The sequence below is a fragment of the Grampus griseus genome, assembly GCF_964374135.1.
Source record: "Grampus griseus genome assembly, chromosome: 12".
Classification (NCBI taxonomy): Eukaryota; Metazoa; Chordata; class Mammalia; order Artiodactyla; family Delphinidae; genus Grampus; species Grampus griseus.
In genome coordinates this window covers 19737495-19758530 of record NC_139006.1, presented here as the reverse complement: position 1 = coordinate 19758530, position 21036 = coordinate 19737495, and the positions used below count along the sequence as shown (strand labels likewise).

Here is a 21036-nt window from a genome sequence, read left to right as displayed (position 1 = left end):
ATTAAAATGTCATCTGTTGCAGAAGAGAGCAACTAATGACATGTAATTTCCACTGCCCCAGATTCTGAGTGAACAGTTTATTGTCAGAAAGATAAATGGCTCCAAAAATAATATAAAAAACTGTCCAATTAGTTAAAACTTTTTTTAAACAAAATATGTTATTTTTTTCCTGACACGACAGCCCAGTGAGTGGTTTTGTACCAAACTGAACGAAGGTTATACAGAATGCAGAACATTTTACGTGTGGGATGCACTGAAAAGGGAAGATAAAACAAAATCGTGGATCACTTTTAGCATCTGTTCCACATTAATAAATCTCACTTGGTAATTTCTAACAAGAACAGAAAACAAGGGGGATCCAGGGACAGCTATTTTGGGGAAGAAAAAGACGGAGGGGAAAACAGACCACAGAGCATCCCCTGGGGAAGACCTTTCCCTCCCAAAACCAGGAGCTTGCTCAGCATGAAAGGTGAGGCATCTCTGGATTTAGCTCCCCCAAATAGCACCACATGGCTGAAAAGTTTTACAAGAGGGTATGTGTTTCTCAGGCACGTGAACTCCCAGATGTTTTTACCTCGTCATCATGAACAGAACAGGCGTCAAATCTCTTTTAGGTCATAGTTAGGACTATAAGTTGCAAATTCAATGATTTTTTTTTTCTTTACAATGTCATTTGTTTTGAAATTATCCTCAGCAGTGTGAAGGCAGCATTTTTGCTTAACTTTCTGTTAATGCCTCGATAAGGATCTCCAAGGACCTTCCCTTGCTTTCTGCTATTAGCTTGGTTTATGGGATTTTTTTCTTCATGGGACTCACCTTCTAAAGCGTGTTCAAAGCTGTCTTGATTAACTGAAAGAGAAATTGGAGCATTGCTCAATGTCAAGTGAATTCACTCTGTTTGCATGAAGCACCCCCCCCCCCAAATTAGGTGCAAAAGTCCATTCCATGCTTTGCTGTAGTGCTGTGGTTTTGTTTATTTTTTTAAATCTTAGGCTACCGGAATTAGTGGAAATGCCTCATTCCCTTCCTAAGTTCCTGAGAGAAGATGAGACAGATATGAAAGGAAAAGGACAATAATTACTGAATACTCACCATATGTCAGATACTGGGCATCAAGAGCTTTATATATATTTGCTCACTTAACACTCACAACAATCTCATTAGGTAGATACTATTCTCATCCCCATTTAACAGATAAGCAAACAGAGGTTCAGAGAAGCGAAGTGATTTCTCTGACACCACACAGCTCCTAAGTGATGGAGGCAGGATTTAAACTTGCTTGGCTTTCTTGGGCCTTTGCTCTGAACTACATAGTCCTGGTCTCTTCAGTGTTTTTGCGTCGGACCAAGGCTGATGAATGGTGAGGGGCAAGACAAAATTACAAATCCGAAATCCTGAGCCCAGCCAGAGGTGAAATTGTTTTCCTGCTTTGAAATATACATTTATATGAACCTTTCTAATTTCACTTTTATTCCATATTGATTTGGAATATAGGATTTTTATTCCATATTTTCATTCCTTCATTGCCATAGACTGGAACTCTCTGCAGTTGGTTTATTCCCCTGGATTCCCTGTACAACTCCTCTGGAAGTTCAGGATGATGGGGGCTGGTGTCTTCACGCTTTGGCATCAAAGTCATCATGATACCTCAGCACAAAAATATACCCACAGGGACGGGGTTCAGGGATGCAAAACCCCCAGAGTGAAGGGCTTCGATGGAAAGATTGCATGATAAGGTCGTGGGAGGAGCTGCCCCCCAAAGGCCCAGCAATAGCGGTGTCCTACATAATACGGAGATTTCCTAGTTAGAGCTTCGGTCAAAGTGACTCTCTGACTTTCATCGTTATCATGTGATGATAACAAAACCAGCCGACAAGAAAGCTAACTAACTGACTGCAGACATCTCTGGAGCCAGGGCATTAGGAACATGGAAAGATTAAGGCAGATGCTTCCTACCCAAGACATGAATGGGACCTTGACTGCGTGTCTGGGAGGGCATGAGCTTCCATGAAATCTTAGAAATGGAAGGAAATGTTGAACCTCTGAGTGTGATCAGTGGGCCCCGGGGGCACGTGCTAAGAGGCAGCTTCCTGGGCCCTTTCCTGGACCTGCCAGGGCAGTGTCCTTGGGAACCCAGGGCCCCTGAGTCCCAGGGGGTGGTCTCACACTGGTGCTCTGTCATTTCTCCAACTCCAGACCACAAACGATGGACCCCACTTTTTTGGGGAAGAGGAAGTGATTTATTATTTCATTACAGAGTTGGCAGGGTGGATCACAGGAGTGGAAGTGGAGAGGAGAGAAAAGGGCAATGGTCTCCCAAGACAATGTCTTTCCTGCTAGACGGTCTGTTGTACCTGAGGGGCCAGCACTGCCTCACCCGGTGGGGTTTCAAGGGCAGGGAATTTATAATTAGCAGAAGTGGGTTCAAATCCTAAATTTGTCTTATACCAGTTGTGTGGTTTGGGGTAAGTCACTTAACCTCTGTGAGCTTCTCTGTCCACATTTGTGAAATGGGTATGACGGCTCACCTCTCTCAGAGTATGGTCATGAGGCTTCAATGGGGTGATGCAGGGAAAATCTTTTTTTATAGGTACAATTCACATGACATAAAATTAACCATTTTAATTCAGTGTCCAATTCAGGGGCATTTAGTACGTTCACAATGTTGTGCAAGCATCGCCTCTATCTAGTTCTAAAACGTTTTCATCATCTCAAAAGGAGATTCGGTATCAATTAAGCAGTTACTCTTCCCTCCCCACCAGCCCCTGGGGAGCTCTAATCTGAGTTCCATCCCTACGGATTTACCTACTCTGGACATTTCATTCGAATTGAATCATGTAATACGTGACCTTTTGTGTCTGGCTTCTTTTCACCGAGCATCACCTTTTCAAGGTCCATCCATGTTATAGCATTCCTTTTTACGGCTGAACAATATTCCCTTATATGAACATGCCACATTCTGCTTATCCATTCACCAGCTGATGGACATTTGGGTTGTTTCCATCTTTTGTGAATAATGCTGCTACGATCATTTGTACAAGTGTTGGTTTGAATACCTGTTTTCAATTACTTTGTGCCTATACCCAGGAGTAGAAATTCTGGCCGGGAAAGTATTTTTAAGCCTTAATGCTGGACTTCATGAACGAGCATTTGGGGATCCGCTGAAGTTACGGGTTCCCAAGTAGAAATGTAAAACTGCATGTTTCAGTTCCCCCGGGGGAGAGAATTCAGAGCTTTCTGCCTGATTCTCAAAAGGGTACCAACACCATAAAAAGTTAAATCCACTTGCCTAAAGCGCTGAACATACTTAGGATATGATTATGAATTTCACACCTCAAAGACACGGATAAATGGATCCAAATCTCACTAGGTGTGCCCTAACTTAATTTCAACGATGAGTGGTTCACTGATTCTAAAATACACTTCCCCCCCTTTTCACCATCTCTGAGATGGGGGGTGTCTTACAATCACTGGGGTATTACAATCGCTGCCACCAGGTGGCGCTCAAGATGCCTGTGCTTGTGCAATCATCAGCCCAGGACCATCAGTACCTGGAGGATAGGTGTGAGCATCTTGGGAGAACGCCCAGAGGCGACAGGGGAACACCCATCACCCTTGGGAACCAAGTGGTTGTGAGAAGGGGGTGCAGGAGGCGGGAAACGTTTCAGCCACGCTGTCCAAGCAGGAGTCAAAAGCAGGCTGCCTCTCCTTTATGATAAAAACCTAAGCTCTTTTAGTAAGTAAAAACAAAAATGCTAAGAAAGGAGAAGGCACCGTGTCATAGTTTAATTGGAAGCCATGTCCTTCCTCAGCAGTGCAGACAATAACGGTGGTGTCTTAAATTTAGTGAAACACAGTAGCCTGGCTTTTTAGAGCAAGTTTAGAATCGCTGCAAGTCAGTCTTTACATCTCTGGGTCCCTCATTCCCCGGGACTCCGGGGGTGGGGAGGCGGTGGTTTCTTTACCTTTACAGACGGGCAGTGGCCCATTCCAGTGGGATGGCTGTCCCAGGATGCATCGAATGGTCACTTCGCCCATGAGCTCGAAGCCCTCATAGCACATGAAGGTGAGGGACTCTCCTGGCAGGTAGAGTCGTTTGTACAGGATTTGGTACCCATTTTCAGGTAACCCTGGGTTGTCACATGCCAGGGACTCCTCCGCTGAAATGCAAGCCAAAAGGAGCTCTGATGAGACGATGTAAATCTCTGGGGACTCCTACTCAGAGCCTGTGTGATCTGAGGCCAGTCTCTCCAGCATCATTTCTCTGCATCCCCACCTTGAACTGAACTGTTGCCCACTCCTCAAACTCCCCTTTCCCTCTCCCACCTCTGGGCATGGGTTACACATGGGCACAGTAGGATATACTGAGCTGTGGAATCTGGGTTAAAAATCTGGGTTCTGCTACTTATTAGCTGTGTGACCTCCAGCAAGGGCCACAACCTCTCTGAGCTTCAGTTTCCTCATCAGTAAAATGGCAATAATAGCAGTACCTATCTCACAGGGACTTGGAAGATTAAACAAGATAACGTGCAAATGCTTTAGCACGCCCTTGAAATGTAAGTACTCAGTAAATAATGGACGGTGGTGTCGCTAAATTATGAAATATTCCTCCTGCTTCTCACCTTATACCTCACCTGTCCACACAGCCGGGATAAGTCTTGTTTTTCAATACTCAGTCCTCATATCTCCTCCTTCAGGAAGCCTTCCCTGATGCCCCCTACCCCTAATTGAGTCACTAATCTCTCCGGCTCTTCCTCCACCACAGCATTGCATACACTGTATTGTATTTAATTATTTACTACCAGTCTCCCTCACTGGAGATGAGCCTGTTCAGGCATGCTGGAAGCTCAGGGCCTGGTATACAGTAGGAACACAAATGACCCTAACATATACAGTAGGAGCATCATAAATGACACCTGCTAGCTTAAGACTTATTGGAGAGTTGAACCTGACAGTTTGACCCATTCCAGGGCCAGCGTGTGATCTAGTTCCTTTTCAGCACCTGGATGGGCTGGAAAGCCAGCAAAAACTGCTGTGCACACAAGACTACACATCCTGAAACATTAAAAAGTCTTACTATTAAAAAATTTAAATTGGGTAAAATTCTACATAATATAAAATTTACCATCTTAACCATTTTAAGTATACAGTTCAGTAGTTTCATTCTGTACAGTTCCATTGTTGTACAATCAGCCTCCAGAACTCTTTATCTTCCCAAATGGAAACTCTGTCCCCATTAAACACTAACTTCCCATCTCCCCTCCCAACCAACCCTTGGCAACCACCATTCCACTTTCTGTCTCTATGACTTTGACTACTCTAGGGACCACATATAAGTGGAATCATCCAGTATTTGTCTTTTTGCGACTGGCTTATTACACTGAGCATAATATCCTCAAGGGTCATCCATGTTGTAGCTTGTGTTTGAATTTCCTTCCTTTTTAAGGCTGAATCATATTCCATTGTATGGCTGGACAAACATTTTGTTTATTCATCCATCTGTCAATGGACACTTGAATGGCTTCCCCTTTCGGCTATAGTGAATAAAGCTGCTATGAACATGGGTGTGCAAATACCTCTTTGAGACCCTGCCTTCAATTCTGTGGGTAGATACCCAGAAGTGGGATTTCTGGACTATACAGTAATCCTACATGTAAGTTTCTGAGGAACCACCATCCCGTCTTCTACAGTGGCAGCACCATTTTACATTCCCACAAACAGAGAACAAGGGGTTTTCTATGCCAAATCCTAAAACATTTTGCTCCTTCTGGATCTTGCTTTGCTGTACAAAGACCCAAGTCTTTACATATCACAGCTGCACCTGCCATACATGTTTCAGAGAAACAAGCTTCTGTCCACAGCTTCCAATACTCAGTTGATTAGTGAAACTCGGAAGAGATGACATGCTGCCTCTTTTACCTGAAGGATTCCTATAATATCTGAGTGATTTTTACAATTTACTAGTGTAATCCCCCAGCTTGCCATCATCCTGACTCTGCAGGCCCTCGGTTTAGAACGTGGAGCAGGTGGGTCTTTTATTATTTCACACCTGGTGATTCCACTGCGCTTGGAGAAGAGGCAGGGTCTCCAGATTGGGCTATTAGGGCTTTGTCCATCTGCTTCCTGCCTCCCTCTCAAATGGTTCCTTAGTTTACATCAAACTAGTCACATTTTGCCAGATGGGTTACTCTGTTTCACCCTTTTGTGCTTTGCCTACGCTGTTCCCTCTGTCTGAGATGCCCTTCCCCTTCCTATCTAAAGGAGAGTGACATAAATACACTACCATGTGTAAAATAGCTAGCTAGTGGGAACCTGCTGTATAGCACAGGGAGCTCAGCTTGGTGCTCAGTGATGACCTAGAGGGGAGGGATGGGGAGGGGGGTGGGAGGGAGGTCCAAGCGGGAGGGGATATGCGTATACATGTAGCTGATTCGCTTCATTGTACAGCAGAAACTGGCACAACGTTATAAAGCAATTGTACTCCAATTAAAAAAAAATAAAGGAGAGTGCAGTGGAAAGGCTAAAACAGCCCTTAATAATCTTCACCTGCTGGTATTAACACTCTTTGCAGCTCTTTGTAGCAGGACCTGTGACTCACTTCCAACCAATAAAGTATCAATACAGCAAAGACAAAGGGCTGTCACTTCCATGAGGATGTTATATAAGACTGTAGTTCTGTCTTGCTAGCAGACTCTCCACTGTCTTTGGAGTAGGAGCTCCAAAGCTTGGAAGTGGATCCTTCCCCTGATTGAGCCTTCAGATGAGATCTCCAGCCTCAGATGAGACTCAGGTCTCTCTTATGAGAGATCCTGAACCAAAGGACCCAGTTAAGCTGTTCCCAGATTCCAGACCCATAGAAACTGTAAGATAATAAATATGGGTTGTTTCAAGCACCTTATTTTACAAGGCAGATCTCAAGAATTCCCCCAAGGAGCCAGATCTGTCCCCAGCAGCATGAATTGCCCTGTTCTTGGAACCCTGTTCTATAACCTTCACAGACCTCCAACACAGCCTCAGAATCTTTTATGGCACTGTTTGATTCTCACCTTGCCCACTCACTCCCAGGCTGGAAACTCATCTTACGTTCATGCCAGGAATTCCAGTGCCTAGCACCTTGCCTGCATCACAGGAAGCATTCATTCATTCATTGGGTCAATGAATGTTTATTGAACACCTATTATGTGCCAACACATAAGTAGCACTGAGGACACAGAGGTGAATAAAACAGATATAACCCCTCGCCCCATGGAAATTGTGGATGGCACATAGTATAACAGAAGTCCCAACTAGACCCTATTTCTCTGTGAATTTGACCTACACATGGGCTCTGCTTAGCTTGTGCAAATCAGGGTATTTCATGTAATAATCTGAATTTCTGGCTTCTTCTGAAACATTGGAAGATAAGATAATACTGGGCTCACATAACTACATGGCAATGATTGTGACCTGGAGCCCAAGCACTCAACTCACATGGTGTTGAGTAGAAGCTGTCCCCCTTAGATAAGAAGTATGTTCCCCAGTTAGCCACAATCCTTACCACTCCCTACTGTTCTACACATGGTACCTGCCTGACATTCAGGAAGGCATTTTAATGTATCACCTTTCCAAGGAACAAATGAATGAATGACTATGCCTTAGAGACAGTAATCACCACTAATGAGGAATTGGGGCTTTGATCTCTTTGAATGGGTGGGTCGACAGGGACCTGGCTTAGAAGGTTCCGAAGGTTCCTAGGGTTCCAACCTCTTGAGGTTGAAAGGTTTTTTTCTTTGTAATTCAATAACAGCCTTCGTCAGGGGTGAAGAACTGTTTTCCTCCCATACCTGCAATCCAGGAAGCCAGCCTGTAGAAAGGGACTTGCTGGGTCGCTAGGTGGCTACAACAATGCAGATGCACCTTGGCAGGCGCTCGAGCTTTTATTCAGAAAACATTTAGCAAGTGTCTACTGCATGCCAGACAACGCACCCAGCAGTGGGGCCAGAAGGCGAATCAGACGCCATTCCTGCCCTCCACCGATTGTGGTCTCAGTGCTTTAAGCAAACAAATGCAAATGGACAATTAAACAAAAAGAGATGGCAGCTGCTATCAGAGAGAGAAGCTCAAAAGAGTAAGGGGCACCTGGAGGAGACCCCCAAGTCAGCGGGGGCGGGGCTGTTAGAGCAGCTGAGAGAGAGAGGCAGAGATATGGACTAGCATTCCCTTCAGTTCACACTCCCAGAAATGAGGCACCAGGTGGTTCAGTCAACGCCTGACCAAAGCTAATCCCTCCACTAAACCAAGGTCATCTCTATGGTTGAAGTTCACCCACGGGCACTTGAGAACAGCCAATGTTACCATGTCTGGGCCCCCGGTCAAACCACAATGTCTTCCTTCAATCAATCACGGGAACCCTTAAAGACAGCATTGTATTATGCGTCCACGGAAGACACCTAGAAGGACTGGTAAGGTATCATTAACCTTGCGGAGTGTGCCTGGGGTATGAGCTGTAGGAAGGGAAAATTTTCCTTTGACATTTTATAGTCCTATATAGCATACTGATGTATCGTTTTAAAAACAGGTTGGGCACGCCTTACTTTTATAATACACACAGGCAATAACATCACGACCCAAACCCTGCACCCAAGTCCTAATGATTCCTCTGAAAGTTTGCTCTTCAACCTGGTTGGGCTCTGTGGAGCTGGAGTTGGCTTTTACTCACTGCTGTATCTTCAGCAGTCTGGCACACAGTAGGTGCCCAATAAATGTTTCTTAAAAGACCTTACATCAATTCAACTGAAAGAAGATTACAGAATAGAAGTTCTTGGGCTCAAGTGCCTAATGGCCTGGGATTCAGATCCTAGTTATGCACCTGTGGGTAAGATATTTGTCCTCTGTGAGCCTCAACTTCCTCATCTGTGAAATGGGATAGCTCGTAGGGTTGCTAGGATGATGAAGTGAGCTCATGCACGTGAGGGTGAGCAACATATAGCAGCACCCAGTAAACGCTGGTTATTTTTCTGGGTTTTACAATTTTGGTCATACTTTCAACCCAACTTTATTAATCTTTTTAAAAATTTCTATTAACTTATTTTTCCATTTAAACAGTGCTACATAATTTAGCCTCACCCCAAATAATAACATTCTTATAATCACAGGTTTCAAATGTCAGTTTTATTTTTAAAGATTTTCTTAACCTTGAAAAGTTAATCTGGGCACTGCCTAAAGCCACATGGGTATCACCAATGGAGTATATAATACTCCTTGGGAAATGCAGCCCCATGCACTACACTTTACAGTTTATGAACTTCCAGAGTCTAGAATTCACTCTTTGGGTTTAAAAAAAAAAAATTTCAGTCCAGCAGACATTTGCTCTGTCCCTATGTTCCAGGCTTGTGCTAGGAGCTGGTATAGAGTAGGGAACTAAAGAAGCATGGTTCCGATTTTCCCAGGACTCAGTCTAGTGGGGGAGAGGAACAGTTATCAGGTAATTACAACCCAGTGCTTGGTAGCAGCTGTGATGGGAGAAACACAGCAGAAACCTCACTGAGTCAGTCAGAGGTGGGAAGGTCAGGGAAGGTTTTCAGAGGAAACCTGGAAATCCAGTGCTCTACTGGGAGAGAGTGAAGACTCAGACCCCAGGTAAGTGCTGATCTGATTCCCTGGCTTTCCATCCTCCTGGGAGTCCAGCTTCCTAGTAAGTGATCCTCAAGAGAAGATAAATCCTTAAGACAAAAAAAAAAAAAAAAAAAAAAGTGTATTACCTGCAGTGTAGCAGAGTGCCCAGCAGGTGGCAGTGGCAATGCAGAAGGATTTCCCTACAAACTTCCCCTGGAATTTTCTTTCATAAATGAACAGATTAATGAGTATAACAAATATTTCTTGAGCACCTTCTATGTGCCAGGCCCTGAACATACAGCAATGAGCAAGACAGACATGGCCCCTGCCTTCATGTAACTTAATGTTCATGTATTCCACAATATTTCCTGTACCAGGCACTGTCCTGGCCCTGCGGAGATAGAAAGTGACAAAGGACAAATTCTTAGATCTGGAGGTAAAGGAAGAGACTGACAGCAGGTCGGAAGATGAAGGGGAGGTGTCCTCAGCTGTTCTCACCTGGTTTCATAGTAGAATCACCCTAGGTTATTCAGTGAGCCGGCTCTGCCCCCTAAGGAATTTTAATCAGTCCCCCCAAATATTCTTGTTAAAGCTCCCCAGGTGATTCTGAAGTCCAGCCAGCAAAGAAGACATACTGCTTGCCAAGAGGCACATGAAAAGATGCTCCACGTCACTAATTATTAGAGAAACGCAAATCAAAACTATAATGGGGTACCACCTCACAGCGGTCAGAATGGCCATCATCAAAAAGTCTACAAATGGGCTTCCCTGGTGGCGCAGTGGTTGAGAGTCCACCTGCCAATGCAGGGGACACGGGTTCGTGCCCCAGTCCGGGAAGATCCCACATGCCGCGGAGTGGCTGGGCCCATGAGCCATGGCCGCTGAGCCTGTGCGTCCGGAGCCTGTGCTCCGCAGCGGGGGAGGCCACAGCAGTGAGAGGTCCGAGTACCGCAAAAAATAATAATAATAAAAAAATAAGTCTACAAATAACAAATGCTGGAGAGTGGAGAAAAGGGAACCCTCCTACACTGTTGGTGGGAATGTAAATTAGTGCAGCCACTATGGAAAACAGTACGGAGGTTCCTTAAAAAACTAAGAATAGAGTTACCATATGATCCAGCAATCCCACTCCCTGAGCATACATACCCAGAGAAAATTCTAATTCAAAAAGATACATGCAGAACCATTTACAATAGCCAAGACATGGAAGCAACCTAAATGTCTATCAACATATGAATGGATAAACATGTGGAATACACACACACACACACACACACACACACACACACACACACACCATGGAATATTACTCAGCCATAAAAAAGAATGAGATAATGCTATTTGCAGCAACATGGATGGACCTAGAAATGACCATACAAAGTGAAGTCAGTCAGACAGAGAAAGAAAAATACCATATGATATCACTTATATGTGGAATCTAAAAAAATGGTACAAATGAACTGATTTACAAAACAGAAATAGACTCTTAAAGTCCAGCCAGAACTTTAGGGCTGAAGGGTTTAGGGCTCAGAACTGCAGCTCAGGTGTCTTGACATGGTTAAGAAATTAATAATTTAATCCACTGATTTCCAAAATATTCAAATATCCATTCTGTACCAGATGATTTGCAGATATTATTTCTAATCCTCCCCTAAATCTTTAAAGATGGTAACAGTACTGACCAGAATAGCCAGTTTACTGAGAGCATCCTATGAGCCAGGCACTATTTGGAGCTTTGTACCTATAAACTCAGTTAATTATTACAACAACCCCAAGGCACAGACATTGTTATGACTCTCCCCATTTCATATCGGTGCAAATGAAGCACAGAACTGTTGGGTGTCTCGCTGGGTAACCTGTCAAGCTAGTTAGCGGGAGAGATAGGATTCAAATCCAAGTGGTCCGAGTCCACTGTTAATCACCGCACCATACAGCCATTTTACAGATGATGAAACTGAGGCTCAGGGGAAGGTCTCTTGCGAAAGGTCCCACAAGAAGGAAGTGGCTGAGTCATGATTTGAGTCTTTGCCTCCAAAGTCAATCCAATTCAATTTTGATCCAACCATCAGTAAGAGTCTGAAAAGAATTCCACATGGAATTCCACTTCTGGCAGAAACCAGCTGTCTTTGAAGGCATCTGTATTTATCTTCAGCTCCCAGAAGATGGCAGGAAAGTGATGAGGAAGTGACCTGAATTTGAAACTGGAGGCCGGGATCCACTGTGTTACCTTGGGTGAATCAATTAATGTCTCTGGACTTCACTTTTTCCTGCCTGCTACATATACGGACTGGACCAAGACCCCACTCTTAAGCTGAGATGTGGCTGGTGGCTGGTCAATGACATTCCTACACCGAGGAGGTACCCACACTTCGAAATAAGATTGTTTTCTCAACTTAGATGCTGTTGGCATTTGGGGCTGGGTAATTCTTTGTGGTGGGGCTGTCCTGTGCCCTGTAGGATGTTGGGCAGCATCCCTGGCCTCTGCCCACTAGATGCCAGTAGCACTCCTCTTCCCCTGTTGTGACAACCAAAGATGTCTCTAGAAATTGCTTTTGACAATTGTCCCCTGGGGAGCAGATTCACCCCTGGTTGAGAATCACGTGTCTAAGGTTTAAACAATTCTGACGGCAATCCGTGTGATTTCAACCTGTTCTCTCCCAGGAATTCAAGTGACTTGGACTGATGGTCTTATAGACATAATCACAAACCTACCCTCATTTTTATGTTCCTCCCATTTCCCCCCTCTCTTTAAGTATAGGAAAAAATGTACATTTTTAGAGCACATCTGTGTGAAACGCTCAAAATCAGGTTTCTTGGTTATTGCTGTGAATGATTTGTAATATACTCTACAGTAGTGGAGCAGTGAAACTGAGTGGTAATTAGCAACCAATGTTAACTGAGCACTTATTATATACCAGACACACTGTTATGAGCGTCTATATTGATGGTTGGCATGATCATTCTTTCTGATGAGGACACCGGCTTTGGCTTGTTCAAAGTCACGCAGCTGGCAAGTGGCAGGGCTGAGATGCAAACCTGACCTGCTAGATTTGAAGTCCTGTGCAATTAACGGTTCTGCTATAATGAAGGGCCCTTCTCCTGCCCAAATTCCCTGGGCTATCGTGAATTGCTCTGAGCTATTGCTTCCTCAGAGACAGGAATTTTTAAATGAAGAAGGGCACCCAGCTAGAGCCTGGCATGCTGGCCGAGGTGAGGCTGCTGGGGATGACTCATCAATGGAAACATTTACTGTGGCCACCGTCTGGCCATGTGGGTTCTATCCAGGTCAGGAAATCTCCACATCTTGTACTTGTGGTGTTCTGGGGGCAGGGCTGTGAAGGGCCAGGGCCTCCTGGGGAATCCGTACATGCCTCTCTGGAGACCCACCCATAAAACCCTCGCTGTCTTTGTCAGAGTCTCATTACTTTTCATGCTGTGGTTTATGTCTTCTGGATGGGACCCCCAGCAGCCATCTATCATGCCGCCACCAAAGAAGGAAGCTGCAACAAAGCCACGAAACTCAATAAAGCCTGCATTAGTACTGCTAACAAGGACGATGACAGTAATAGTAACAAATACTGTCATGTTTTGAGCCTGCTGGGCCCAAGGGATACAAGAACCAATTGGATATATTCCTAGCAAGCAAGGTATGTGTTTGAGTCTCTGAACATATAAACAGATCATTTCGATAAGCTGCAGCAAGTGCTGTGTAGCTATAGGAGCCATGGGAGTGCAGATGAGAGAAACATGACCTAGCCTAGGCAGTCAGGGAGGCCCTTCTGGAGGAGGTGATACTGTGGATCCATTGTTATTTCTTTCATAGACTTGTTTCTCCTCCCCCATCTTCAATATACCCCAGGATCCCTGACAATGCAGACTGTGTCTGTTTACATATTGCTGCATTTTTGCCATATTTTCAGGACCTAACACCATTGTTCCCAAACTATATACCATGATGCCCCCGGGTGCCACCATGAACTCACAGGGGTGTTGTGAGATTTTTAAAACATGTTGAGGAGACACAGTGACATCTTCCAGCCTCATGTGAACTCCTAGCTTGAGAAAGTTCAGTTTTAACATCAGATTGAGCTACATTCTTTTTTTTTTTGGTTGCATATAGATTGTAGTTTATTTACTTTTTTTTTACCATCTTTATTGGAGTATAACTGCTTCACAATGGAGCTGCATTCTTTTTGATGATGCCCCATCTTTGCAAAGCTAGGTTTTCTGTGGTTGCTGTGCTAAAAAGCAAGAACTGTGACAAAATCAGTGTGGAACAGGAGATGCAGGTGGCAGAGTCCAGTCTGATGCTAAGAGTTTGAGAAGTGTGGCAGAGCCCAGGAGGCATACACACTCCCGCAGCCGTAGTTGGATTATTACTGTAAATTGTAATTGTAAATAAGTATTACTTAAGAACGAAATAAAAATTTTACAATCTTTTCTCTCAATTTATGTGCATTACTTTTTCAAGCAGCTCCTACGTTGTCAGGATACAGCTGCTTATTAAGTGGTTTGGACCCAACTGCTTAATAAATAGAATTGTTAGGTATTCTGGCCTAGGAAATCTACGAAACAATCCTGACACTCCAAAGATACTGTGAGTTGAGAAAGTTTGGGAACCTCTGTCCTAGCACGCACCTGCAGATAAGAGGACTTGTTAAATGACCGAATTACATCCAACAAACCTGCGTGGTAGGAAGTAGTAATCCGTTTTCATAGATGGGGGCCCTAGGTCCAGAGAGGGCAAGCTACTGGTCCAAGGTCACACAGCAGAGCTGGAGGTGGGTCTGACAGCAAATTTCAGACTCTTCCCTCTACCTACGCCTGACCTGTCTGTTCTTGAAGTGGCCTGGGGTAAACGGACCAGGAGTGTAAAGACATGGCTTTGAGTCCCAGCTGGACTGAACGATGGCGCTGGCAAGTGACTGTGAACAGAGGCTGCAGATGTCCAGAGCTTATACGATTTGCTTGTTGGTGGAAAGTCTTGGTCAACAGTAGAGCCCCAGAGCTTCACCCGGGAACCAGGGCTGCAGAGTCCGAGGTAGGAAGAAGACACTTTGGGGGTTAGGCAGGCTTTAGCTGGGTTTTCCCCTTCCCTGCTGTGTGACCTCAGGAAAGCTTCTAACCCTCTCTGGGCCTTCTCTGCCTGCTCTTAAGTGGACACGCAAACCATTCATGCAGTTTTGTGAGGGTTAAATGTGTGAATGTTGGGGAAGGGCTGGGCACAGCCAAGGTGGTCATCAAATCAGTGCTGTTTCCTTGGTTCAGCAGAAGAAACATTTTAAAGCTGTTTTATTGGACTTCCCTGGTGGCACCGTGGTTAAGAATCTGCCTGCCAATGCAGGGGACATGGGTTCGAGCCCTGGTCCGGGAAGATCCCACATGCCACGGAGCAACTAAGCCATGTGCCGCAACTACTGAGCCTGTGCTCTAGAGCCCACTAGCCACAACTACTGAGACCGCGTGTCACAACTACTGAAGCCCACTTGGCTAGAGCCCGCGCTCCGCAACAAGAGAAGCCACTGCAATGAGAAGCCCACGCACCGCAACGAAGAGTAGCCCCTGCTCGCCACAACTAGAGAAAGCCTGCATGCAGCAACAAAGACCCAACGCAGCCAAAACTAACTAACTAAATAAATTTAAAAAAATAAATAAATAAAGCTGTTTTATGTCCAATAACCTTGTTAAAAATACTCTCAGGGGCTTCCCTGCTGGCGCAGTTGAGAGTCCGCCTGCCGACGCAGGGGACACGGGTTCGTGCCCCGGTCCGGGAGGATCCCACATGCCGCGGAGCGGCTGGGCCCGTGAGCCATGGCCGCTGAGCCTGCGTGTCCGGAGCCTGTGCTCCGCAACGGGAGAGGCCACAACAGTGATAGGCCCGCGTACCACAAAAAAAAAACAAAAACAAACAAACAAACAAAAAATACTCTCGGAACCCAGATACAACCACCCCCTCAGTCTGGGCACCTCGCTGCTAGAATCTGACTGTTCTCCTGCCTCGTGTGTCATCTCCCGTCGGCCTCATCTGCCTGGATCAATGCTGGAACCCCATGCTGGGTTCTCCTGGCATGTGGGAGGAGGATGGCGTGTCTCCTGACACCCAGCTTGACTCGTGAACTCATTAGCATGGGTGTCAGGGACACCTTCTCACCAGAGCTCTGCAGATCTTGGGGAAAGGCGGCGGCCCCGGAGGGACTGGGGCTGCTTCTCGGAAACCCAGCAGGTGCTGCAGCCCAGAGGGTCTTTGGAGGCTGTGCCTCATTAGTGAGGTGCCTTTTCTTTCTTTTAAAAAATATTTCCACCTTTCAGTATTTTAAAGGGGAAATGGGAGTTGTATTTGCTTCCTGGGCTGCTGTAACAAAGTGCCACAAACAGGGGTCGCAGGACAACAGTCATTCCTTGTCTCATAGCTCTGGAGGCTAGAAGCCTGAATTCAAGGAGGCAGCAGGGCCCTGCTCCCTCTGAAACCTCCGGAAGGAGGATGCTTCCCTGCCTCTCCCTAGCTTCTGGTGGTCTCTGGCAATTCTTGGCATCCTTGACTTGCAGGTACAACACTCCCGTCACTGCCTCTGTCATCACACGATGCTCTCCCTATGTCTGTGTCTCCATGTGAGGCCAAATTTCCCTCTTCTTGTAAGGACACCAGTCACTGGATTAACGCCCACCGTAATCTGGTATGACCTCATCTTAACTTGATTATATCTGCAAAGACCCTATTTCCCCAAACCTCATGGTTACAGGCACTGGGGGTTAGGACTTCAACATTGTTTTTTGGGGGGACACAATTAAGCCCCAAACAGGAACCAACCAGTCAGTGTCAGAACTTAGCCCATAGGTCTGGGGACTGGGAAGGGATGTGGTGGTGGCTAAGGGGTTAGGACCATAGACTACAATTCCACTGGGACAGCCCTGTATGAGTTTGTGCCCTGCCACCCATGGTGAAATGATGGCGGTGCCAGGCTGGTGGAAGGGATGCTGGTCTTGGAGATCAGAGCCCTAAATCTGAATCCTAGCTCTGCCCACAAAGAAGTTTTGTGACCTTAGTCATACTTCCCTTTGAGAATCAATTTCCTTTACAAACCCCCCTCCACACACGCATTTATATATGTGTGTGTGCACATATATACATTCACAAAAATACATATATATATAATTTAGTTAGCAATGTATTTTATACATGATAACTACTGTTATCTGTATTTTCTTCTGAGCTTTAGTTTCCTTAATGTATACGTGCGTGTATATACACACATACTGTACACATATATACATATATGTTCACAAATACATATAACATGCTTAGCAAAATGTCTTACACAGTCGATAGATAACAACTATTTTTATTATCTGTAAAATGAGGGCAGCTGTGTTTTATCTCAAGGTTATCCTCAATTGCATTTTATCTCCCAGATTCCCTTCAGCTCTGAAATTCTAGGAATAAGGCAGATGGGAACACAGGGTTGTGTGGTCCAAGGTTCCCTGTTACTTGTGCAAACAGAATAATAAAGTCTCTCCTTTTCTGTGCAGAGCTTTTTTTTGTGTGTGTGTGAGGTACGTGGGCCTCTCACTATTGTGGCCTCTCCCGTTGCGGAGCACAGGCTCCGGACGCACAGGCTCAGCGGCCATGGCTCACGGGCCCGGCTGCCCCGCGGCATGTGGGATCTTCCCGGACCAGGGCACGAACCCGTGTCCCCTGCATCGGCAGGCGGACTCTCAACCACTGCGCCACCAGGGAAGCCCTGTGCGGAGCTTTTTATTGTGATGAATTCCCACTTGTCTATATTTGCTTTTGTTGCCTGTGCCTTTGGTGTCATATCCATGAAATCATTGTGAAGACCAATGTCAGGGAGCTTTTCCCCTATGTTTTCTTCTAGAATTTTTACAGTTTCAGGTCTTACATTTAAGTCTTTAACCATTTTGAGTTGATTTTTGTGTATGGTGTCAGATAAGGGTCCAATTTCAAAGAAAACAATCAGAAAAATCTTCAGTGTACTGAATGAGAGAACATATTTGCAAACCATGTATCTGATAAGGGGTTAATTTCCAAAATATGTAAGGAACTCCTACAACTCAATAGCCGACAAACAAATAACCCAATTAAAAAATGGGCAAAGGGGGCTTCCCTGGTGGTGCAGTGGTTGAGAGTCCGCCTGCCGATGCGGGGGACGCGGGTTTGTTCCCCGGTCTGGGAAGATCCCACATGCCGTGGAGCGGCTGGGCCCGTGAGCCATGGCTGCTGAGCCTGCGCGTCCGGAGCCTGTGCTCCACAACGGGAGAGGCCACAACAGTGAGAGGCCCGCGTACAGCAAAAAAAAAAATAAAGGGCAAAGAACATGAATAGACATTTCTCCAAAGAAGATATACAAATGGCCAACATGTACACAAAAGATGCTCAACGTTATGGTCATCGGGGAAATGCTAATCAAAACTACGATAAGATATCACCTCACACATGGTAGGATGGCTATTATCAAAGAAACAAAAGACTGCAAGAGTTAGTGAGGGCATGAAGAAGAGGGAACCCTTGGTGGGAATGCAAAATGGTGCAGCCGCTATGGAAAACTGTGTGAAGGTTCCTCAAACAATTAAAGATAGAACAAGCATTATGATCCAGCAATCCCTCTTCTGGGTATTTACCCAAAATAAGTGAAATCAGGATCTTAAAGAGATCTTAGCACCGCTGTGTTCATTGCAGCACTACTTCCACTAGCCAAGATGTGGAAACAAACATCACTGATGGATGAATGGATACAGTAAACGTGGTATATACTTACAATGGAATATCGTTCAGCTTTGAAAAAGAAGGAAATTCTGCCATACGTGACACCATGGATGAGGACATTATGCTGAGTGAAATAAGCCAGTCACAAAAGGACAGATACTGTCTGGTTCTACTCATAGGATGCATCTAAAATAGTCAAATTCAAGAACTTCCCTGGTGGTCTAGTGGGTAAGACTCCACGCTCCCAATGCAGGGGCCTGGGTTCAATCCCTGGTCAGGGAACTAGATCCCACATGCATGCCGCAACTAAGAGTCCGCATGCCTCAACTAAGAATCTACATGCCACAATTAAGAAGTCCGCAGGCCGCAACTAAGAGTCTGCATGCCACAACTAAGAGTTCGTGTGCCACAACTAAGAAGTCTGTATGCCGCAACTAAGAGCCCACATGAAACAACTAAGAGCCCACATGCTGCAACAAAGATCCTGTGTGCCACAACTAAGAACCAGCGCAGCCTAAATAAATAAATAAATATTTTTTTAAAAATGGAAATTTATTTTAAAAAATAGTCAAATTCTTACTATATGATCCAGCAATGCCACTCCTGGGCATATATCTGGACAAAACTATAATACAAAAAGATATATGCGCCCTTATGTTCATAGCAGCACTATTCACAACAACCAAGACATGGAAACAACCTAAATGTCCATCGACAGATAAATGGATAAAGAAGATGTGGTGCATATATACAACGGAATACTACTCAGCCATAAAACAGAATAAAATAATGCCATTTGGGCCAACATAGATGCAACTAGACATTATCATGCAAAGTGAAGTAAGTCAGAAAGAGAAAGACAAATACCATATGATATCATGTATACGTGGAATCTAAAATATGACACAAATGAACCTCTCTGGGAAACAGAAACAGACTCATGGACATAGAGAACAGACTGGTGGTTGTCAAGGGGGCTGGGGGAGGGATGGGGTGGGAGGCTGGGGTCAGCAGATGTAGGCTTTTATATATGGAGTGGATAAGCAGCAAGGTCCTACTGGTTGGCACAGAGAACCATGTTCAATAGCCTATGAAAAACCATAATGGAAAAGAGTATAAAAAAAAAAGACTGTATATATATGTGTAACTGAATCACTTTGCTGTAGAGCAGTAATTAACTCAACATTGGAAATCAACTATGCTTCAATAAAAAAATCTTTTAAAAAAAGGTCAAATTCATAGAACCAGAGAGTGAAATGGTGGCTGCCTGGGGCTGGAGGAAGGGGAAATGGGGAAATTGCTTATCAACAGGCATAAAGTTCCCATTATGCAAGGTCAGTAACTTCTAAAGATCTGCTGTACAACACCATGCCTTTGAGTTAATGATACTCTATTATACACTTAAAGATTTGCTAAAAGGGTCCATTTCATGTTGTGTTCTTACCACGCCTTCCCCCTTTTTGAGAAGAGAAAATGGGAACCCAGAAACATAAATCTTCCTCTAATAAAGGAATCAGATGTCAATTAAGGAAAATCTATGAAGTAGATGATGTACACTTAAATTTTTCATTTATTTGGGTCTGTGTGATAAATCCATTTTGTGGGCTGAGAAAGCTGAATTCATGGACTACCACAGGGGACCCTGGCCTTGGCTGCCTCATGAATAGAAAGAGAGGAAGGTCTCCCCAGAGTTTGAATTTGACCATGCTCTGCTCTTTATCAGAAGCAACAAACATCTCTGTTATTAATTAATTATGTGAATGTGAATTAATGCATGTGACTGCTCAGAACGGTGCCTGGCATACAATAAGTGCTCAGTAAGTACAGGCACACCTTGTTCTATTGCACGTTGCTTTACTGCGCTTCACAGATACTGTGTGTGGTTTTTTTTTACAAATTGAAGGTTTGTGGCAACCCTGCGTGGTCAGATGAGGGTTAGCATTTTTTTTTGCAATAAAGTCTTTTAAAATTAAGGTACATACTTTTTTTTTTTTTTTAGACGTAATGCTATAGCACACTTAATAGATTACAGTATAGGCTAAACGTAACTTTTATATACACTGGGAAACCCAAAATTTTGCTTTATTGCAATATTTTCTTTCATTGTGTTGGTCTGGAACTGAACCCACAGTATCTCTGAGGTCTGCCTGTATCTGTTTATCCAATGGAAAAGGACAAGGATTTTCTTGCTTTCCAATTGTCTTCCAAACCGTGAATGCTTTTATCCATCTAAATGGCAGGGCTGCTTGTTTGTGGCCATGAAAAAACTCCACGAAGCCTGTTTTGATACTTGTGAGAAGTGACAAAACAGCTACTTCAAGAGAGAGCCACGTCCTTAAGTTACACTCTGTTCATCACATAAGATGTAGTTTACAATAAACATAAACATACAATAAACATCTATTCTTTTGTTGTTGTTTAAAGTCTGATTCCCCAGCACTATCGAGACCTCAGTGTAGCTCTGGGAGCTTGGGCTGTCTGTGCCCTTAATGGATCTCTTCAAAACACACTCATAAAACAGCAGTGCAGCTGACATCTCTAAACCCCAGGTATCGTGTGAGGCTTTGTTCCTTCTGCAGAGCCTCAAGCTTTTCTTAAGCAATGGGTCCGATCCCTGTCAGCACGTCAGAAACCTCGGGGAGTTTTTGAAACTCACGCTACACCCCAGACCAATTGCATCCGAATCTCCAGGGCGTTTTAAAACATCCTAGATGATTTCC

At 44.6% G+C, this 21036-nt stretch overlaps 1 protein-coding gene across 1 annotated transcript in view; it reads right to left on the bottom strand.

Annotated features, from left to right (window-relative positions):
• The window catches only part of SEZ6L (seizure related 6 homolog like), a gene marked incomplete at both ends in the record, with an annotated part of 195154 nt that overhangs the window by 5049 nt on the left and 169069 nt on the right, over positions 1-21036 (bottom strand). The window contains 2 exons of the mRNA XM_082668040.1: positions 817-849; positions 3966-4160. Of these exons, the coding sequence (XP_082524166.1) occupies positions 817-849; positions 3966-4160 (228 nt within the window). The remainder of the gene's footprint in view (positions 1-816; positions 850-3965; positions 4161-21036) is intronic.